The 22,358-nt window shown below is 39.9% G+C and overlaps 1 protein-coding gene across 8 annotated transcripts in view; it reads left to right on the top strand.

The window, feature by feature from the left end:
- Window positions 1-22,358, top strand: part of DOCK3 (dedicator of cytokinesis 3) — a 185,848-nt gene that overhangs the window by 72,646 nt on the left and 90,844 nt on the right. For all 8 annotated transcript variants that reach the window (XM_048956982.1, XM_048956981.1, XM_048956985.1 and 5 more), the window contains exons 10-12: window positions 11,368-11,449; window positions 17,711-17,771; window positions 19,942-20,089. In XM_048956982.1, coding sequence (XP_048812939.1) covers window positions 11,368-11,449; window positions 17,711-17,771; window positions 19,942-20,089 — 291 coding nt within the window. The remainder of the gene's footprint in view (window positions 1-11,367; window positions 11,450-17,710; window positions 17,772-19,941; window positions 20,090-22,358) is intronic.

Below are 22,358 nucleotides of genomic sequence, written 5' to 3'. Positions count from 1 at the left end.
CGTGAGGCTGATGCGAAAGAGAAAACTGAGCTCGACAGATGACGACCTTCTTTTACAACCTCCTGCAAAACGTCCAAGGCTGTATATAGGAGCAAGGCGAATGAGGAGGAGAAAATGAAAGCCAGGAATGGAAGGCCTCCTGTTGCAATCCTGTGGCAGGCTGAATCCAGTGGCAAAACAAGAGGAGTTGCTGCGGTTGTTGGGACTCTTCCAGCCAACAGAAGCTGCCACTGAGTCACCTGCAGAACTGAGCAGCTGGAAGGGAAATCTTTGAGCAGCTCGTTGTTGGTGCAGTTTCTAAGGAGCTGCTGATTAGGGGAAATTTGCTTACATAGAGATAGATAGGTATTTGAACTTTGTATAAGTTAACAAGAGTTATGTTATATTTGAATAGACTATTAAGATTATGTATGAGTATTAAGATTATTATATTATTAAGAATATGTTATATTTGCACTTCATATCAGTTAATAACAGTTGATACATTCTATTTGAACTGAAGTTGTGTGGTCTTCTGTTGATGGGAGAATGCATTTTGCGTACAGGCACATGAAGCCAATTTGCAAGAGCAGCTGAGGCATGTTGTGTCTAATACTGAGCCTAACACAGACAGGTACTGGCAGTGCAATGTGACTATCAGTCATTGTCACCTGGAGCAGGGGAAGCTTGTGGCAGCTGCAAGAACAGTAACCCAGGCCATTGTCCTTGTCACCACCCCAGCTATTTCTGAAGCCTATTAATGGAGTTTTTAGCTCTTGCAAACTATATAATCAATGGATATTAAGATGGTATAATCGCAAAAAGAACAAGAGAGTTAGGCAAAGTAGACTAAGATAATAAGAGAGAGTAAATGGAAGGCTTGCCCGTATGCTAGGCTCAACTACAGAAAACACCAGAAGAGGGGATTTCCAGATGAGATCCTTCCCCACTGGTAGCCAGCTCTTAAATAGGTCTAGGAGAGGTGCAGCCAGGCTCGACCCCTTCCGGCAGCACAGCTGAATTGCCTTCACCTGTGCTCCTCTGGCTGACTCATGGCTCGCCTCAGGTGATCAATCAGAGGTTCAGGCCGTGACTCAGCGGTTCCCATACACAAACCAAATGGTGAGAGTACAAATCTGAATATTCAAAGTGACACTGGGTCATTAGGCAGAGCTTTCTAAAGTAACACCTAAGTTTTGAGAGTTCATTTGAGACACACACACACACACACACACACACACACACACACACACAAAAGACATTTGAAATGATGCAGGTGTTACAGCCTTACCAATGACTCATAATGAACCCATTCCCTTTCACCAGAGGGGAACGCTCTCCTTGGCCCGTCTCCTCCTGCCCATGTTCCTGTAGAACCCCTCCTTGTTATCTTTCACATCCCTCCCTGAGTTCAGCTCCTTCTGCGCCTTGGCTTTCCTAATCCTATCTCTGCACACACGCACAACAGCCCTGCATTCGTCCCAGGCTACACATCCCTACTTACACTTTCTGTGCGTTTCCCTCTTTTCCCTCAGTGTAAGCTGCACGTCCTTGCACAGCCATGTCAGCCGCCTGCCTCCCCTGCTCGACTGCTTCTGCTGGGGGGTGCAGAGCCATTGGGCTCTCTGAGGGGCGCCCTGAGGAGCTGCCAGCTCTGCTCTGTGCCCATGCCCTTAAGAACACTTTCCCAGGGGATCCCACTCAGCAGTTCCTTGAGCAGACACAAGTTTGCTCTCCTGAAGCTCAGGGTCCTGACTCCATCTTGCCAAGCGTGCATTCGTCCAGGTCACAAACTCCACCAAGGCACAGGCACTGCAGGCCACCTCCTATCTCAACTGCTCTGATTCCCTCGTCTGCATTGATGAGCACCAAGTCCAGTAAGGCTTCAGCTCGGGTTGGTCCATCTGTTAACTGGACCAGGAAGTTGTCCTCAACCGACTCCAGGCATCTCCTGGACTGTCTGCCACCCGCTGTGCTGCTCTGCTAGCAGACATCTGGCTGGCTGAAATCGCCCAAAGCAAGCAGCATTTTCCCACTTGGCACACAGAGAGGAAAACTCTCAACAGGTGTATCTGATTGCTGCTTCTACTCCTTGTGGTTTTTCTTCCAAATGCCTGAAGGAAGTCCTTGCCTTGGTGTGAGGTAAATACAATATTGCCTGGCACAGAGTTTATGTTATGATGGGATCCATTTTGACAACTGTGTTGCATGGCAGTCTGGAAGGCAGAGTTTTCTGTTTACCTGCTTCCACTGACTGCAATGCACAGTGAACAAGATCTGTGCTGCGTTTTAGTCCTTGCGTTTACTTGATTTCCCCATTTATCACTTTTCTTGTTAATACTGGTTATTTTAAAGAAACTGTTGTTGTCTGCGTATTTGTCTATGAGAGCTGTAAGGAGGTAACTGGTTTTGTTAGAGAGATACATTCTGCCCTATAACATTTCTAATATGAATCCATCTTAAAAGGGAATGTTTTACTAAAATCAGTCACGTGTAATCTCTCCTTAGCACTGTCACTGTTCCCGTAGAAATCCTTTCAGGTTGGCAATATCACATAGCAGTCTGCAGGGATGCAGGTTTTTCTTCAAGGGTGATCTGTTTTTTTAACAGAACTGAATCTGCTTTGTTTTTAGTTTTGTTTTTGGGTTTGTTTTTTTTTTGTTTGTTTGTTTTTTTTAAAGTTTTTTTCCCTTTTAATGTTCAGGAAGAACAAAGTCTACCATGAGCACGTAGCGCTTGGAAAGCTTTTGCTGTCTGAGGTAGTAGGGTGCATGTTGTTAACAAGCCTGTTTTTGCCTCTGTCATGGTATTGCTGTGTGCAAGAGTGAAATGAGCTATCTCCAAATTAGACCTCCAAACCTGCTCTGTTAGTTTTTCCCAGGTTATAGGCTCTATTAGAATACTGTCTAAAATACTTGTAGTCCAGATTGAGAACTCTTCCCTGCAGTTCTGCTCAAGCATTTCATACCTACGGACTGGCAGGTGGGTCTGGCCTGCCTGTCTTCAGTCACAATCAATATTACCAGCAGGGGCCAAGGAATCACACCATATGATTAACGTCTCTTTTTTTTTAGACATGGGTGGTTGTTGGGTTTTGGTCTTTTTTTGTAGCTAATGGAGAGGATTCCTTTCAGGAGCACAAATATCTGCTTTCCATGGTGTAAGTAACAAAATGAGCCTTAATGCAGCATTAGATGTTTGGTGTGGCAGAGGCATGGGTGACCATGGAGAGTGTAATTGGTACTTAGCTACATTTCTCTTGCTAGCTTTAATAACCTTTGTAACATCGGGTCGTTTTTCCTTGAGTATGGTGAGCGAAATGGCAGGTAGTTATTTTAACTAATTTCTGTTTCCATGGAAACAGAAAAGACTGTTTGCAGTTACAGTCTTACTGTAAGCTCTATCATCTTCCCCCTTGGCTTCTAGCCAAGGAAATAACTTAATAATTCATGAGCATTAAGCCTGAATTTGCTGGGAAGCAAACTGTGTTGCTTGGAGCTGTTTTTTCAGAGTCTGATTCATTTCCCCCACAAATTTGGTGTTCTTTTCTCTAAGATGTCTTTATAAAATACACTCCACAAACCAAGGCCGTGTACTTCACTTGTTTTTGTAAGCAGGGTTATGGCAGGTCATCTGGAGAAGGCAGCTGATGACAAAAAAGAAAAAAGAAAGAAAGAAAAAGAAAAGGAAGAAACCCATCAGAACTTGCTTGAAAAGGAGGATTTTTAAATAGTCCATGAATCATTGTGCAGACAATTTGCCAAGTTCAGCAGAGGTGATCTTTCTATCTTGAGTTTCAAGACTGACCCCTATCGACACCGAATCACTCACTCACATGCTGCTTTGCCACAGGTTATTGTATGTGCTTCTGGCTTACATTATTTGTGGCAGCTGTGTTTGTGGGGAGACGCAGGTGCCTTTCTGTACATGTGCTTTGACTTGCACTCACACTTAAACTGAGACCTGGAGACTCCTCCTGTGACACACTGGGAGATTTCTTTACTAGGTCAGCATCAGAGCAGCTGTAAGGACATAGTTTTTGTTTTTTTTTTTTTCCCTGAAGAGATGAGCAAAAATTAGCTATTTTGGAACTTTAACATGTTAGTTAAAGAAAATAAATGGGAAAAGCTGTTTATGGTGAGTATTCCTAAATGAACAGGAAACAAATTGCTTAATCATATCAAGAGTTCTGCCTTTTAAAATACAATAGCAGCATGTATATGTACAATAGGAAATATTTCCATGAATAGGGTGCTTTATGTTAGAAATTCTTGTCATTGTACCTCGAAGTCATTTTTAAAATACTTAACAAACTCCTATGAGAAAGCAAAATTACGTTTTTCTCAATTATAGTGTTACTTTCCCCTTTCTTCATATGCTTTCTAGGTGTCAAGAACACTTTTTCTTCATGGGAAATACTCTTGTTGCTTAAATCATTTTGAGAAAAAGAAAGGGCTGTATTTCTGACAGGAGGGGATGACTGAGATGTCAGTGTGTGCACCTACTTTCTCCACAACCCACTTTGATTACCTTGTAGTTATGTGTTTGTGTTTACAAACATGATTAGATTTTGAGGAACGTAGAAAATGAAATGAAAGGTTTCATGGAGAGATGAGAGAAGCCCCACAATGCTATTGTTAACTAGATTGCAGCACCAACGGGAAGCCAGGGCAATGCAACCATGGTTTTCTCTCTGCCACCATACAGGCAGCTCAGTCGAATGACTTTCCTGACGAAAAACAGCCAATGCTGCTGCATTGAAGTGTTGGGTAATTTCTGCTCTGCTCTCCAATGCAGAGAAGCGTTTCCCAAGTTAGTTCCTACACGTGTTGGCACATGCAAACTGTACAGTTTGGAGAATGTTGCTCAATTTTTTATTCCCCACCCTTCCGTTTTCTATATATAACAGCAGTTCCTAATACAGTTCCATTCACTTGGTCAACATATTGTCCTTGGAGAGCTTGTACACACAGTGACGGAAAGAACTCAGCATTTCATTGCACTGGTGAATTAAACTGCCCGAAGTATGGTATGCACAGCACAACAGCAGCATTTGAAGGCAAGTGTTGGCAAGCTTTCTGTTATCGTAGTAAGCAAAGTGCTCATCCTGAGATCTTTGTACTTGAACTGCAACACTGTGCTGTGAGCTGAGCTACTATTAACATTTTATCAAAATAATTTGTATTGGTATCTAGCCATTAACTTGGGCTTGCAGTGCACAAAATTGATTTTCAAGTTTTTATCTGGAACAGAAATGATTATGCTTTTATATAACATCTTAAAATACTGATGATATTTATTTCCCAACTCATTTATTTTATTTTTTTATTGTCAGGCATATTAAATTTCACTAGAAGATGAGAGTAGAAGATATTACTGGAACAGGTTGCCCAAGGAGGCTGTGGATGCCCCATCCCTGCAGGCATTTGAGGCCAGGCTGGATGTGGCTCTGGGCAGCCTGGTCTGCTGGTTTTTGACCCTGCTCACAGCAGGGGGTTGGAACTGGATGAGCACTGTGCTCCTTTTCAACCCAGATCATTCTGTGATTCTACGATTCAGTGATTTTTGTGAGAAATTAAGTCTCGTGCTCTTAACCACTGTTTAAACTGTCGGAATAAATACGAGGAAAAGAGGTGGCTGTTACTGTCTGGTCACTCTGCATCTATTAATGCTGTACTCACATTCATACAGGGATACGTGGTCGGGATTTTTGCCTTGTAACCACATGCTAATTCAGCCTGCCAGTGAGCTGCTACAGGGAGCTTACTAATCCGTTTGGAGTTCTCTGCTAGGCCTTTTGTTGTCATCTTTGCACATTGTGCAGAAGAAAAAAATCAACAAAAACTCACAAACAAAAACATTAAACACCAGACGGTCCCTATGGGCATAATGCTACTCTTGCTCACCCTGCAGTAAATTTTGTCCCTGTTTGCTCCTTCCTTCATGCTGAACGTGTAATGTCCCAAGCCACTGATTGCTTCCTTCCTTTTTGCAGAAACAGATGTCAGTTCAGTATGGTCCTGCTTTTCATACAGTTAAAGGAAGCCAAGAAGTGAGACACTGTACTTCTTTCATTTTTTTTTTCTTTCAAGTTAAAGAACAAGAAGCTAATTGATTCTGCTTATCAGAGCAATGTTTCTTGTATTTGAATAGCTTTAGCAATTGCTAATCATGCTGGCGATTGTAAAACTTGAGTTGTTGCTACACAAGCGGTGGTTTCACCATGATGTGAGTTAACAGAGGAGGAGATCTTGCAGTTAAAGTAATTGGAGGTTGCTTGTCACACGTAGAAACGAGAGGAACAAATAAGCTTTTGTTTAAGATGCTGCAACTGGTGCAGCTTTTCTGAGGTCTGAACTCAATAAGGAAAAATATTAATGCTTTTCTGTGTTTTGGTGCATCTCTTACTTCTGATTTTATGCAGGAAAGAACTGGTTTGGTGTGTTTTCAGAATAGGTGAAGGAAGAGGTTTATTTGGCAGATTGCATCAAATGCTCACAACCTCTCCATACCTGAATCCACCACTTACTGGACAGATACTGTGGTTTTTTTCATTTTCCTTGTGATTTGCTTGCGGTTTTCTGCTAAGAGAGAGTAGTATTTGTTTGTTTTCATCAAGCAATTAGTGCAGCTGTATTTATGGTAAAAATAACGCGTTATGTGTACAAAGATGAGCAATTATTTCAGTATGCACTTTACCCAGATTTGATGTTTTGATCTGACCAAACTTTAATGTCCATGCATACTTTCTGTGCAGAGAATAACCTTGAGGAATAGACAGCCAGGAGATGGAACTCCTTCAAAGGAAGTAGGTCTTAAAATAAGAAATACATTGATTGAATTCCTGCTAGGTTTCTTGACCTTAAATGTGTGTGCCCTTCCTTTATCTAAAGAAGGAATTGAAGCTGAAGGCGGTGGGTCTTCAGATGAGTTGGAAACAGAGTGATTATTCCTGGTTTCTTTCTATATAGAAATAAATTTGCAGCAGTGAAACGGGGACTAACGGGAAAAACGGGTCAACAATGTCATGTTGTGAAAGGTTTGCCAGGATGTACTCACGTTGTTATCAGCAGTAGGGAGACCTTTGTGGGATATTTTGACTGGTTTCCAAAAGCTGTTCCTAAACAGGAGTATCAAAGATGAGAGAAATCCTGGAGCTGAAAAACAAAAATGCAGGTTAGGAGAAATGGCTCTTGAACTAGCTTAGGTTTTTAAGATTGCTTGTTAGCACTGCTGTCTTTCTGCTTGTCTTGTCTTGTCTTGCAGTGGGATCTCCTCCCAGTATGATACATCCTCGTGTTCCACAGAGTTCAAGTGCTGTTTGCCTCAAAGTCCCCTTAGTCATTCAGTGATGAGAGATCAGAAGGGCTCTGGGGAGTACTGGGAATTAAAAGAAGGAATTTAAAGGTTGTTACTGGGTAGTGCTGGAATGAGGGGATGATAGATGATTGGGTGGAAAGAATGGCAGTCAGCTTCATTTGCTGAAAAGCAGTAGCATATGGGGACAGCAACCCAACTATTCTCTGTGGCTGTAAGAAGAAAAAGGGAAATCTGAAACATTTCCATTTGTTAGTAGAGAAAAACTTTGCAATAGATTATCAAATGAGCCTCCAGAGTATACCTTTCAATGTTTTGAAAGCAGGCCAAGCAATACAACTTCTGGTAATGAATCAGGCATAAATAGATGACGATTCTGTGAAAACCAGACCATCTCAGCTCCCAGACATAGGAGTCCCTCAGTCCCTCACTCTGCCTTGTCAGAGGGGCAGCACGCACAGGGTTCTGAGCTTACAATGTTGTTTTCAACTTCAGGTAGGAAAATGAAATGGTTGCTAGTGCTGAATTATTTTTTTCAAAGAAAACCTTTGTTGAAAGTTCAAAAATATGAACTGGCTGGAGATGTAAAATATGAGCATTTTCATTATTGAGATCAGTGAAACTAGAAGAGCATTTACATTGTTATTTCTCAAATAATTTCAGTTTAATAAGTTCTTAAGTGATGGTATAGAATGCACGCGTGTGCATTTTTTTATGTGTAGGTAAAAATTGACCTTCATTGTCTGCATAGTAACTCTTTAAATGGTTTCTCGGATCTTTTAAGCATAACAACCTGAACACTTTCCTGGGCTCACTTTATCCAGAGCTGTTAGAGATACTGCTGTGATTCTCAAACTTACTTGTTTACCTTATTCTTCTGTTCTTTCCCTAGCTGTCCGCTACTGAACATCACTGAGTGCTAGGATAAGGTGGACCTTTGATATGGAGAGTTACTGTTACAATTTGTCTGGTTTTGACTTAAGCTCGTATTAACTTTATTTGGGAATCAGCATTTTTTGCTATGTAATGTGGAACAGTAGTATGAATTTTCAGTGTTTTCATCCTAGAATTTGAAGGTACTCTTAGTCATGGCTACTTCATCAAATTTCCATTTTCCCTTTCCATTATTAATTCTTCGTCTCACAGAAGAGCTCGGTGCTCTGCTAGTGCTTTGGTTTCCCTTCCAAACTTCAGCCACACTTTCAAATAAGAAAAGAGTGCTGCTGTGACCACCACAGTGAAGTAACTGCATTCCAGGCGTGGCCTCCCCAAGGCACACATAGGGGATAATAACTTCCAGGGCTTTGCAGTCAAATCTGAGTGAGCCAGCCTTGATTGATACTTCAATGTTGGACAAACATCTCCACCTGTCAGCACGTTTTCCCTGCAGATGTGATTCCTGTTGCTCCATTCACTGGTAGGCTGATTGTTGTCTGCCTTCTTCCTGCTGCCTGCATAGGCTTTGCATTCTGCTGCGCCCCAGGCTGAGGGCTGGATTACATTCCTAGCAGCAGCAGTGACAGAGCAGTTTACCAGAGATCTTGTTTGTTTAACACTGATGCGTTTTGTGCTCTAATCCTTAAAAGTGGGACACGGTTAACATGCATGGGGCATAGTAATTGCTCACTGACCTAGTAGAATGTGGCAGATTTGGATTTAATATGTAAACTGCAGTCAGGTGCTGTTTCAAGTTCAGGTTTAAAGAGGAGCGATGTTTATTTTATCACAGTAACTTTTGGAGCTCTGAAAATCGTGATTGTTGTTTTGTAAGGAATTGCACTTTTCTTTATGAAGGGTATATGCTGTACTAATTGTAGTTATGGCAGAAAAGAAACATATACTGCCTCCCAAAATTTCTAGGTGAAAGGAAGTACAATTAAACCTACTCAAAGATGAAAACTAAGTGAATTAGTTGAAATTAAAGTCTCCTTGAGCATTGGTTTTCAGACCGTTGGAAATACTAACACTTGTTGCAGCAGATTGGAAAGAGAAAGGCTATGATTTAACTTCTCTTAAACTGATTTCATATTTTAGTGACATAAAGCCTGGTTCCCATTTAGAAATTGTCAGCATTAAGTGTGCCCTCCTGTTGTATTTCCCCCGTCTGTCAGTGGGCATGACTATTCTGTCCTCTGCTTTCTTGAAATCCATTGCATCAAGCAGAGCTGGATGCCAGGAACTGCAGGTGCTGCAAAGACAACACCCATATTGGTGTGTGTTATTATAATTAAGGTGTTTTTCTTGGAAACAGGTCTCACTTTGAAAATTCTGATTTCATTCTTTGTGATTATGTGCTCAGTAGCTAGAGGTAAATATGAAGGCATAATATTGTTACTGTAATGCAGCTGTTACCGTAATGTACCAAAGATGTAAAAATGTAATAGTGTACTGCACTTAATACATCACAAAATTTATTAAAATATTAGATTTACTGTGTCACTAAAGCATTTGTTAAAACATTAACTTACTAAATGATGTCTCAGAAGGTCATCGGTGGTGAGGAATCATCAAATATCTGTATCTTATGGGTTTCTTCAGGGTATTTTAGCAACCTCAGAGTTTATAAGCATCTACAGCAAATGAATTGAAATTCTTGTTGGAAGAAGTTGTGGAATTCATAGAGATTAGGGGAGCAGACAGAGCATGGTCTGGATTTCTTAGCAAGGGAAGTACATAAACAAGCAAAAAACAATGGCAAGCAAGATATGTGAGCCATGCCTAAAGCGTTAGGCACCGTTTCTGCAGAAGCAGCAACTTGAAAATATGTCAGAATTTATTCACTTTATTCCAAATGAACTCACAGTATAATGCTGTGGTAAAAAAAGGCTAATATGTTAGGCTTGAATTGCAGAGCTGGGATTGGCTTGGAATTCAGATGCATCAGGCTCATGACATAGGTGGTACCAGTATGAGTGTGTTGCACACTGCTAGAAATGTTTGTGAATCTGTGCTGAAAAATAATACCCTGGATAAGTTCTGTGAAGTTATCCCACCGCTTTCAAATGAGTTTCTTAACAGTGATAAGTTGTTTATGTGCTTCTAGAGAGATGTTTGATCACACAGTGTAACCAGTGACTGATATCAGTGCCCTGTGAGAAGATGCCTTTTACAGAGGGATCTTTACAAAAGAAAAGTTAACACAAATCAGTAGCTGAACACTGAAACCAGATGTTTCCATGTTGGTGATAACCCATGCATTTTGACAGTTGGGAAAAATAACTTTGGAGCAAGCTGCCAAAGAACATCGTTTGTGCTCCGTGCTTCTTCAGGCCAGCTATGCTGGAAAATGTGTTCAGTCAAATAAAGGCTGCTGGAGCATAGAGCCTATGGCCAAAAGGATCTGTGTTATGATGAAAAAGTAATTAGAAGTCTTTGTGATGTGCTGTGCTCATGCTTTATTTCTATGAACCTGTAGAAAAAAAGTACCTAGATACTTTGTTGTACATTAGTGAATAACTGCTCATCTGATTTATTTGTATATGTAAATTCTCTGTTCTGCTAAAAAACAGTATCTTTGTCCATGTCCTACCATCAGTAGCAAGGACTATGTATTCTGCAGTCACTTTTTTGCTGGTAGAAGTCATGTAATTTGATGAACAGTTTCAGTCAATTGCATCACTATGTGTTTGATTTAACGTATTTCTTCTAAAAATACTGTGTGGGTAGAGATTGTCCAATAGATATTGCTTCTACTATTGATTGGATTTTAATGAGCTTTTCTTTACCAAAAGCAGTACATGCTTCAGCAAGTGTGCCCTACCCTCGCCTGAAGTACTTGTAACATGTACAAATCCCATGCTTCATATATATTCACATTGTTTTAATGTCATCGTATCATTGACATGCATTGTGTTTCCATATCACAGTATTGACTTGTAAGTTCTCTGTGGTATTTCATGTATTTTTATCTTTATTAATGACTGTTGTTTCATATGCTTTAGGAGTTAAAAAAAAAAACCAAAAAAACCAAAGCCTCCTGCATCCTTTATTAAAAATATATCTGGCTATATTTTTATGCTAAAGTGTGTATGTGAAACTCATTTATTTTTTTTAATACTGTTTGCTTTGTAGTGAGAGATTTATGGTGAGGTTAAATAAGAACGGAGGCCCCAGGAATCCAGAGAAGATAGATCGAATGTGTGCGCTTTTCACAGTATGTATCTGTTCCTTTTCTTCTTCCCTTACAGTAGTGTGATTATAGACGTGCTGAGAGGGAGAGCATGGCTCTTTCTTTCCCATATATTAAGTGGATGCTGTTTCTAAGTTTTGTTACTGTTACAATTAAATGTTAACAGAAAAAAAAAAGAGAAATGCTTCTAAATTATTTTTACAGCTAACCAAATATTCTGGAATGCTGCCTTGTAACTGTGTTCGAATTGCAGTCAGGAATTTCACATCTTAGGTGTGATAAACGCTTTCCATCGTGATTCACCTTGAGTTCACACACATGCTAGAAGCAATTTGGGAAAAGCATTTTTGTTTCCAGTGAAAAAAAAAAGATGGAAGACAACTTTGGTATGAACTGTTGTCCTGGCAATTAAATCCTCTAGGGTCAGGCAGTGTGGAACACTGAAATAGATGTGGTTTTCAGTACCATCCCTTTTTATCCTTCACAAAGATACCCAAATTTGTGCTCTTACTGAATGGTCTAGATCTAGCCAGGAAGAGAAGGGTGTTCAATTCTGCCTCCATCTGGACAGAAAAGATGTGAACCTTTAAAAAATAGCACTAGCAGTGATGCTAATGTCAGTATTAGTATGGGTTTGGGCATGATAAGTGAACTGCTGTTGGCTGATTCAATGTTAACAAAGGTAACAGTGTCTTAATTTTGGCACCATTGTCCTGAACTTGAAAACTAATGTGTTTCTGTTCTAAGAGAAAGACAGGGAAAGCAAGCTTTAGTACTCCTCCATGGATAACTCAGAAAGCTTGAGTTCAGGATTAGTAATTGCTCTAAGGGTCATTCCCAAAAGGCAACATTGACTGGTTTGTATCAGTTTTGGCACCTAATGGCATTTCAGCATTGTTAAAGCTTTTCACCATCAAACTTTACCATCTACACTGAGGCCACCCTACTTAGTCACGCTACAGCTTTCATGTTTCAAACTGTGAAAGTGTTGCTCTGCTGTCCTGCAGAACAGTCTTTGCATGGTTTCAAAAGCACAGAGAGAATACCGGTAATACAACGTGGCCCAGGGGCATAACAGTTCCAGAAGAGACTTGTTGCATGTCACAAATGAGGCCAACCTATTAAGGAGGCCAGCTGCAATTATTGCCACTCTGTACTCAAGTACAGGTACTCAGAGATCACTCCCAAGCAACCTTGTTACTTAAACTATATGAAAATACTGAGGTTCTTTCAGTGTACATTCTCAGAGGTGCTTAGACGTGTTGCCTGTCACTGTTGTCTGGTCACAGGAACTAGGATAATTGGGAAAATTACCTGTGCAAAAAAATGCCCAATGCTATTTCATCAGTCCATTCAAAGCATTGGCTGAGGTATGTAGTAGCAACAGAGAATAATTTTCAGACTAACTTTTTATTTGCTGCGCTTCGATCTCGATGTGCTGAAATTCTCTTTCCGTCTCCTGTAAACAGACAGTTACCATTCTGTAGAAATCCAGGCACAGCATTCTAGTCTACTCGTGCAGACTCTGGCTGCATAGCTGCAGTTCATAACAGTAAGGAAGTTCTGCATGCATCACTTCCTCTACATAGGAGCCAGAATAAAATTATGGACAATGCATCAGTGGTACGGGGTAGCTTTCATAGCTCTGTGCCTTCTAGGAGCAAGCACTGGCACTAAATAGATGCAGTCTAGAATTGCCTCTGAAGATTTCTGTCCTACAACAGAGTTTTATTTCCCAATTCTGACAGTTACCAAAACAGATACGGGGTGGCCAGCACAGTACCATTTTGAGTTTGTTGTGAGGCACCTTTCTCCTATAAGCTTTGTTTACATATTTTCAATAAGAACACTGATTCATGTTGTGAAGTGCAGGGTCAGGCAGGATGTGCTCTGTGCTCATAATGCTGGCTCTGTGTTGTCTGGGACCTGCTGAGCACATCCGTGACTCAGGGCTGTTGAGTCAGAGACTTTGAAGAAGCATCCCCGAATGCCTTTCTGCTCAAAAGCTAAGTTTTCTTTGATCATAACTAAAAGCCCAGTCTTCTCTTGTACAGGAAGTTTCAAAATGCCTGAGCATTAATCAGAGGGTATTCAGAACGTTCACCTGTCCATCATATTCTGATGTCATGCTTCTCTCCCACCTCTGGCTTCAGCCTTTCCCAGAGCCTCTTGGGCTGTCTCAGCCTACGGTCCTCCTCCAGGCAATGTCTCTCTCAATAACCCAGGAGCCCCAGTGTCCCAGCTCCCTGCTGCTGTGAACATTTCTCAGCCTCTTCTGTGCTCAGTGCATTCTCACTACCTGCCCTGGTCAACCATTGTTCTGATTACTGATTTTAGAATGAATACAGTTTGGGAAAAGACAAGACAGACTGTCTGTCACTGTGGCTGTGTATTGGCTTATCAGAGGGAAAATCTTCCAGTATAGGACATTGCTGCTGTGTTCTGTAAACCTCATTGAGATTTCCAGGAGCATTGCTTTCTATGCTTCTTTTACCATTTGACACCCAAGGTAATCTTGCAGTCAGTGTTCATTACTTAAAAGGAACTTGGGGTCTTCTGGATGCTTCCAAAGTAAGGTAGTGCTATGATTTCAGTGCTGTTTTGTTCCTAGTGTTATCGTACTCTTGTATTTAAATCAATTCATTGATTTCCTAATCAAATTCCTTGGCTCCCAATGTCTTTCTAACACTCTCATCCCTTCCAGAGAGAAGAATCCCCAGTACCTTAGGTAATTCAAGGTATTTCTGTCTTTTCCTGCTGTTGTATCGAGTTGTTCATCCATCTCCCTGGGTAACATTTCACCTTATGTCCTTGATCTGTTGTCACATCGCATCAAGGGTGAGAAACTGCTTCCTCAAAGGAACAAGCTTGCTCAACTAAACTTCAGGCTTGTCACACTTCAGAAGCTTTTTGGGATCAGAATTAGGGTGTAACTATGCGGCATGAGTTTTCTCTTTTAGTTAAATACCTTACTCTCTGTGGCAGCTCAGTTTGGTGGAGCTATTTAAATCTCTATTTAATTAATTAGTCAGATATCCTTGATAGCACTGCGTTGGGCTTACTGTTGTTGTTTTGGCTTTTTTTTGTTTGCTCGTTGGTTGTTGTTTGAGCACACAGACAGATCTTCTTAGTAACTGACACTGCGAAGAACCATTGTTAGAAGGTGACTCTTCTCCAACCCTGATGTGGAAAACTTTCCTTGTAGTGATTTTCTAAAAAGCCTTGCAGTTAAAGTTATTATGAGATTACTTTGATTATCAACCAGAGTCATTTTAAATGGTCAGGAGGATGTGGGAAATAAACTCCTTGTGAAGGCTGTGCTCAGAGCACAGTGCTAGAATTAGATTTAATTATACTGCCCGTAACAAAAATAAATGTAGCTGCTCCTCTTCTGAGTCCTGAGCTGTGTACGTGGATTCTTTCCTGAGAAATTATGTGAGGATTCTCAGAGGGGTGGAGGGGTTTGGATTGTGGGCTCTGTGTCACAGTAACAATTTCTTCCTTTGTAAAAAGCCTCTGCTGTACTGAAATGGAAGGCGGGGCCATCTGTGCCCACAGTTTCTGTCTCTGACTGTGATACAGTGTAGTTTTTCCAATGTGTGAACCCACCAATATGCGCATGCCCTACTGTTTTCTGGTATTTTGACAGCTACTTTTTGAAAAAACAGTTATCTAGGTTCTGTTAATTAGATCTGGTAATCTAATATTGTAACAGAAATCTTTGTGTTGAATCAAAGATATTTTCACAGGAAAGTCTACTGTTATCTAGCATTAACCATCACCTCCCTTTTTTATTTTATTTCTTTATTTTGAAGTATATTGCTGCTCAGGAACTGCTGAGATTAAAGCTATGTCAAATTCCTTCTTATCAAATAGCTTCAGTTTCTCCACGACACACAAGAAAAAGCCTGCCATATGCTATGTTGGTGTGGTAGGTGGCAAAGAAAGCCTCAAAAGTGTGTTCTCTACTTGCAGCAGCAAAATGGACTTGAAGAGAAAACATTATGGGAGATTTATTAGCTTGATTCTTTGGCTGCAGAGAAACACGAGCTGGTAGCTGAGGAGCACCAAGCAGTGTATTTGCAGCTCAGTGCATGTGCTGACCACTGAGTACTCCTTTTAAATGGAGTCAGAAGACACAGCCATGAATTCATTACATGCCCTCTGTAATCCAGCTTATATAGTGCTATTTGAAGGGAGCTGCAACTTCACTTTAAAGTACATTCTTCTCATGTCCCTGTGCTTGGATTTTATTGTGCTGTATATAGGAATGTCACTAAAACCTAACATTCAGAGTTTATGTGCATTGCCATCATAATCTCAGTTGCTGAGGTTCAATTTCTTATGTCACAAAGGAAAGAAATGTAGTGTGTGAATTAAAGTTGATATGCTAGGGTCCTGCAAAGCATGATTTTTAATTCACCAAATTGGATCGGACTAAGAATGGTGTCCACGATTTCAAAAACTGTGTGATTTCCTTTTATAGTGATCTTAATACTGCTTAGGTGTTTTTAAATTTTGTTTTGTTTTAAGAAAAAGGTTTTATTTGAATGCCATTGAGATTTTTCCCACTGATTCTTGCATTGTGCTTTCCAAAAAAATATACTATTAGAAGGGTGGGCTGTGTTTGAGCATAGCCAAATCTACCAGCCCTGTTCTGCCCACCAACCGAACAGCTTAGCAGGAGCCGTTAATGGCTGTGGTGGGTATCATTTGTCAGTGGAAAAGAAGGGAAAGGGAAAAGAAGAGAAACATGAGTATGTAGACATTAAAGTCATATCGGAAGCCCTAGAAGTGTCTTAAAAGCATTACGTTGAAATAATCACATAAAAGCTGTGTTTTGCCTTAAAACAATGTGAGGCGATGAGCGTTGCTCCAGCACAAGGAGAAGAATGAGCTGTGGCCACCAAGCTTTGAAATTTCAAATTTTTCCTTCAGCATGCTCTGCTCCCTCTGCCACCTTCTTAGAGTGCTTTTGTCAGTCTGAAGTTCCTGCTGACAGTTCCTCTGTCCTCAGAAGCGTCTGGAGTAGTGCCATTACATTTGGGGAGATCTGGATGATCCAGTGCAGAACAATGAGATGACAGCACGTAGTAGAGCGGAGAGGCGGCAGCTGTTGCTGTAGAGCATGAGGAGCCTCTTTGCATCAGAATGTAAAACATCCGTGAAGATTCTCACAGCTCACAGGATTTGTTTGAAATCTTCTCCTGGGATTTAGTCATATAAAAAAACGTTGAGTAGTGGTAATGCCTTTAGGAAGAGAAGTTTGTTGGCTCCTTAGTGCAAAAAAAAAAAAACAACAATAAAACAAAACAGCACAGGCGAAAGCAGTGTGGTTGATCACTGTCTGTAAAATTATCAGAAACAAATATAAAGCATTGAGGGCAGTTTCTAACTGCATTAATGCTGCATTAATGAATTATTAATTCATTAGACAAGTGCTCTATGCCTGTCTTCTTCATTTATTTTCTCTATCTGTAAGTATTTGTCAGGATCAGTAATGCTCTTTTTTCTTCTTTCTTGTCAGCTTCAGCTCTCCTTTTGCTCTTCCATAGGTTCTTCTGTTACCATTCACTGGATTTTCTTGAAGTTCATTATGAAAAGTTGAATGGAATTATCAAATTTCATATGTCTGTACAGTCACTTGCCTTAGAATTACATTGGGAACATTTGAAGGTGTCTTGTATTTCACTAAACAACTATATCATCTTAAAACTGAGTTCTCTTCTTAGTTATTCCAGTACCCTGCTGCTGTTCATAACACACTCAGTTTCAGAGTGGCCCTTGCCAACTACCACATCCCCCAGTAATCTCAGGGCACAGTTGGGGAATTGGAAGGGGCACAAAGCCTTTCCAGCTGGCAGTCTGCGTGCGACTCACACTGCTTTTGAATTTTGAAGATTGTTATCTATGAACCTTGGCACCCATCAGCTTGTGTGGACAGAGCCTGTAGGTCCTAAGCACGACTGAGATGATTTTAATACAGCATCAAAATGCTAGATGCCAAGATTTTGATACAGTGTTTCTGGCCAGTGGAGTCAGAATATTTCATTTCTTTTCTTTTGTTGTAGAGAACATGCCAACCAAATATGATCTTCCTATGCTTTGTTATTTTTAAATTGGTATGTTGGAAATAATAATACTTCCAGATTTCTAAATACGAAGGGGCTAAATGAATGCAGGGTCCTTATGTGTAGTCCGTAGTATTGTCTGTGGGAGTTGTTCAGGCTTTGGAAGTGCAGTGTGTTCTGTATTTTATCATCTCTGTTTTTTCCAATCTTCTAGGATCTCAGCAGCAAGGACATGAAGAGAGATTTGTACATAGTTGCCCATGTAATTCGAATAGGTACAGTATGATGTATAATTCATTGAAATATATACAAAAGTAACAATGTTTTTAAAAGTATTTAAAATATTTATTTTACTGAGCTGATGTTGTAATGATTTAATGAGTTAACAAACTCAGCTATAGGCCATGTGTGCCTGCCTATACTAATGCTGATGTCACCTGTTGCTACATGTGAAAAAATTCCTGATGGCTCTGTAACAATGGTGCTGTTTTATGTTTGGTCCAGCATCATGCTTAGGAGGGGGGGGAACTGAAAATGCTTTTCGTTTAATATTCTGAAATTTCATATGAGGTCTTTTTACTTATCATGTATAGGTAGTTTAAGGGCACATCATACCTGGCCATTCATAACTAGTGAAACAGGAATTGTTAGATAAATAGATGCAAAGACCTGTTTTCTGCTGTAGGAGTCTGTGGTGCTTCCAAGAACCCACACTTGTATTTAAGGAGATGCCTAACAAAAATATCAGGAGGTCTCACACCTGTCAGTTGTTCTTTCTGCCAGCTAGCACCAAAAAGGAACATTTGCAGTAATATCTGCCTGCTTGCAGCCCAACATCCAATAGCATACACTGCTTCTTTCTAATTTCCCCTGCCTGCTCATGTAGAACTTCCACAAAAAGAGATGTGGATGCTTAGCAATATGAGCTGACCCTACCCAAGGAAGAAAGTCCTTCCTCGCTAAATCTTTTTGAGCAGTCACTGCTTTTAGAGGTTTCGTCTCTGACTTCTTGGCGAAGCAAGGCTTTGTCTTTTATTTTTGAAAACAGTAGTAGCAAGAATAGAAAGGGTTCGAGATGGAAGTTTTAATTTAGAATGTTTCTTATATGGTATAGAGAATGCTTAAAGTAACTCATAGACAGTGAATGAATGCATTAGCCCAGCAGGGTGCTCAGGTGAAGTGCCTGTATGATTTCTGGTATATAAATTACTTTGGCAGAAAGACTTTTAGACAGGATAGGGTTGATAGGAAAAAACTCCAGTTAAGAAGGATATAATTAGCAAATAGCAGGAATTTAAATAGTTCTAAATTATGAATGAGTACTTCCACTGAGAAATAAGCAAGTAAATATTTACCTGCATCATGTAACTCATTACAGACATTTAGACCTAAAATGTTAATAGCACATAGGTAGGAATATGGCAGCCTCTTCAGTTGCTAAACAGCTTTTTAGCTGAGAAATGGTTTGATAGTGTTTGCAATGAGATGGTATTCAACCTTCTTTCCAGTCAGTTCACCACAAGTATGCTTTAGCAGCCACGGGTATCTTTTCTGAAGCACAGAATCTCTAAATGGCTTAAGGAAACTGTAGCTTTGTTGGACTTCCTTCTGGATGACAGTACAAGCCTTCAAAGTCACAAACATGTTAGAAGGGTCTGTTTTTCATTGTCTGACTTTAGTGTGTTATGAAATGTTTGAAAGCTCTAATTACTCCACCTCACCTGAGCTATTTGTTGAAGGAAGCTTGGAGAACTTTTTAAAGCTACGTTGAAGTCTAAGTTCAGATTCTTACCATTGATGCAAGATATGCTGAACAGATTATGATGTGTAGTTCAAGTTGACTCAGATGATCACAGTGATTTTTTTCTGGCCTACACATTTTTGGCTCTGTTAGAAAACTGCCAGTAGGAAGTTAATCACTGCACAGCTCATCTCTGAATTCTACTTTCATGCTCCAAGACAAACGTGATAAATGACAGTATATGAAATACATTCCCTTAAAACACCTGCATGAAGTGAAAATTTGTGTAAATTTGTGTAAAATGGAAGGACCACATGAATCACTGTGTGGTTGCAGAGATGAGTGCAAGATGTATTCTTGTCTCATTTGAGAAATAATTTGTAGTCAGCTGGGCTGGATGCAGATACATGTTGTGAGGCTGTACATCAACAGTGGCCAGACTTCGCAGCGTTTGCTTTGTCCTTGAGTGTTTTGTTAGCTAATAAGCTGGCATTCCTGAATTGAAGTAACCCAGTGAGTCAGCTAGTTCAACTGAACCTCTGAAATAAAAATGGTATAAGGAGAAAAGGAAGCTACAAATGTAGGGAAGATCACAATTTAGTTGACATTTACTGTGGGAATACATTCTGAGGGGGATTACAGAGCACAACTGATGGAATTGCCGCATTTGAGGATCTAATATCCTGAATTTCTGTTGGTTTTAGGTCGCATGTTGCTAAATGACTCAAAAAAGGGGCCCCCACATTTACACTATCGCCGCCCCTATGGCTGCGCAGTGTTGAGCATCATGGATGTACTTCAGTCGATCTCTGAAATAAAAGAGGAGAAGGATTTTGTTCTCAAAGTTTACACGTGAGTAACTCTTAGAAGTAAAAGAATTGAGAAAAAAAAATTCAATATATTGATGCATAAGAGATGCTAAATATTAAGGTGCCATAAGCTGCATTTACTGATTTATGTTAACAAGTTATACTAGTTCTATTGGCAGTTACTGTTTCAGAAGCTCATAGAAAGCAATGAATATTATTACAGATGCTTTGGGTATGTTAAATGCTTCAGAAATTATTGAATATTGCTCATATCTCAAATGATATACAAAGCCGTGCTTTTGTTAATGGGCCTTATTTAAAATCTGCTAAGCTCAAGATCGTTGAAATATTCCCTGTTACCCTTGATGAAGGGAAGCAGCATCTCCAATTCTTTTTCAGTCATGATGACCAAGAAAACAACTAGGGAACAACTGAAATCAACAGCATGTGACCAGAAAAATCAAAACAAGTCAACATTTTCTGAGCAATAATCTATCTTCTGTTTATTTGTGATTTTGAACTTTGAATTACGAATTCTTACTGTGCACTGTGGTCTCGTAATCATAATAAAGAGAGCACAGACAAATTGTTGGGACACTGCGGAGAGTATTTAGATACCTTGTCATTGAGAAGGAACACTGACAATATTTGCAGATGGGCTCAGATACAGATAATATTATTTTGTCTGTGGCCACCATCTGAGTAATAAGATAATTTGAGGGGTAATAGAACTCTTGTGAGAAGTGCATTCAGCAGCAGAAAATGTGCCATTCATGGGAAGCTGTAAATGAAAAGAAATGACTTTCGTTGTTCAGGAAAAGATTCTTGAATAATTCTTCCTACGTTAGAAATCAGTTTGTCCAAAACAAGTCTCTCATAGTCAGCTCTTCCATTCTTGTTTTGCCAGCAGTTACGAAAATTGTAGCAAAAATGTCAAGTTGCAGGGAAGAGAATGGACTTCTTTCATCTTTTTGTCGATAGGATCTGGGCAATTCGGCATTTTATCACCATTCAGTTTCAGCTTATCTCAAGCTGATGGTTTCTGGTTATGTAATTTGTTGATGTTGGTCTTGCAGAAATATGTTAATGCATTGGAACTGCGACATTTCGAATGTTTACAGTAATGAAGCATTCTGAATCTGATTTCTGTTTTGATGCCCTTTTAGTGCATCTTTAGCTTCTTCTTTGCTGAAAAATGGGAGAGTAAAAATCTGTTAAATACTGCACTTGTACATTTGTCAGTGATAAATTAATTTCTTAATACTGCCATGAAAAAAAATCACTGGGTAGAGAAGTGTTCCTTTTCTTCTACTCACCTTCTGAACTGTCCTGTTAGTATGGATTCCCTGCAGACCACCCAAAATACCAACTGTATCGGCCGAAAGGCTGAAGTAGGTTTATACCAGCTGTTCTTCTCTTCTGCTTCCCCAAACTCTTTGTTTTTAACATCCATAGTCAGCCTCAGAGAAGATGCAGGGCACATAACAAAATTCAACACCGTAATCAGATGCTTCTAATCTTTTATTTCCATTATCATGCACTGGAGTGTTGTACATTGTTCTTTTATGCCGCTGCTCTTTGGCATCTTCTTTGTAAACCTCCAACAGAAATCTTCAGAAGAGAGAATAAATTGATCTAGCTAAAAAGTGCCAGCTTATCCCTTTTGCAGCTTTAATAGCTGTTAGTGTGCATGACAGAATGTTTTCACAGCTTTGTCTGCTTACATCTTCTCTTTGCACATTCATTTGGCTAAGCTAACTTTTCTTGCTTTGTAGATAAGAATTGAAATAACAAATTTTTGTCTTCTATGATCTGGAAATTGTGCATGAATACTTAAAACAGCGCTGAGCTACTTTTCTTACCTGCTGCACTCACTTTTATTGCTGTTAACATGCCTCAAGCCAGCCCAAAAACATCATGCAATGAAATAAGGAGGGAGGTCTATTTGTATTTTTGAAAGAGAAGTAAGAAGCATTATTTTTGCGCACTATCAGTGTAAAACTTAGAGACAGAAAAGCCTTTCATAGAGAGCAGCTGGAAAGAAGTTGAAAGCCTAACATTGGCTGAAAGAAATACACGGCATTTAAATTGAGACTGTTGCTGGATCCACAAGAGAGAACATGCACAGGAAGAAAAAATCAATTTACTTCACCAGTCTGCCTTATTATTGCTAAAGATTTATGTCTGAAAAGGTCTTTTTGCTCACAATCTGCTGTTGGTTAATCCTGCAGTCATGTTATAATCTTACTAAGAGGATAGAGTACCACAGCTCTAGCTGTAAGCTCATTATGTAAAAGCATGAAGGTTTACTT

This window comes from Lagopus muta, chromosome 11, assembly GCF_023343835.1.
Source record: "Lagopus muta isolate bLagMut1 chromosome 11, bLagMut1 primary, whole genome shotgun sequence".
NCBI classification, from domain to species: domain Eukaryota; kingdom Metazoa; phylum Chordata; class Aves; order Galliformes; family Phasianidae; genus Lagopus; species Lagopus muta.
This window is presented reverse-complemented; position numbering and strand designations above follow the sequence as displayed.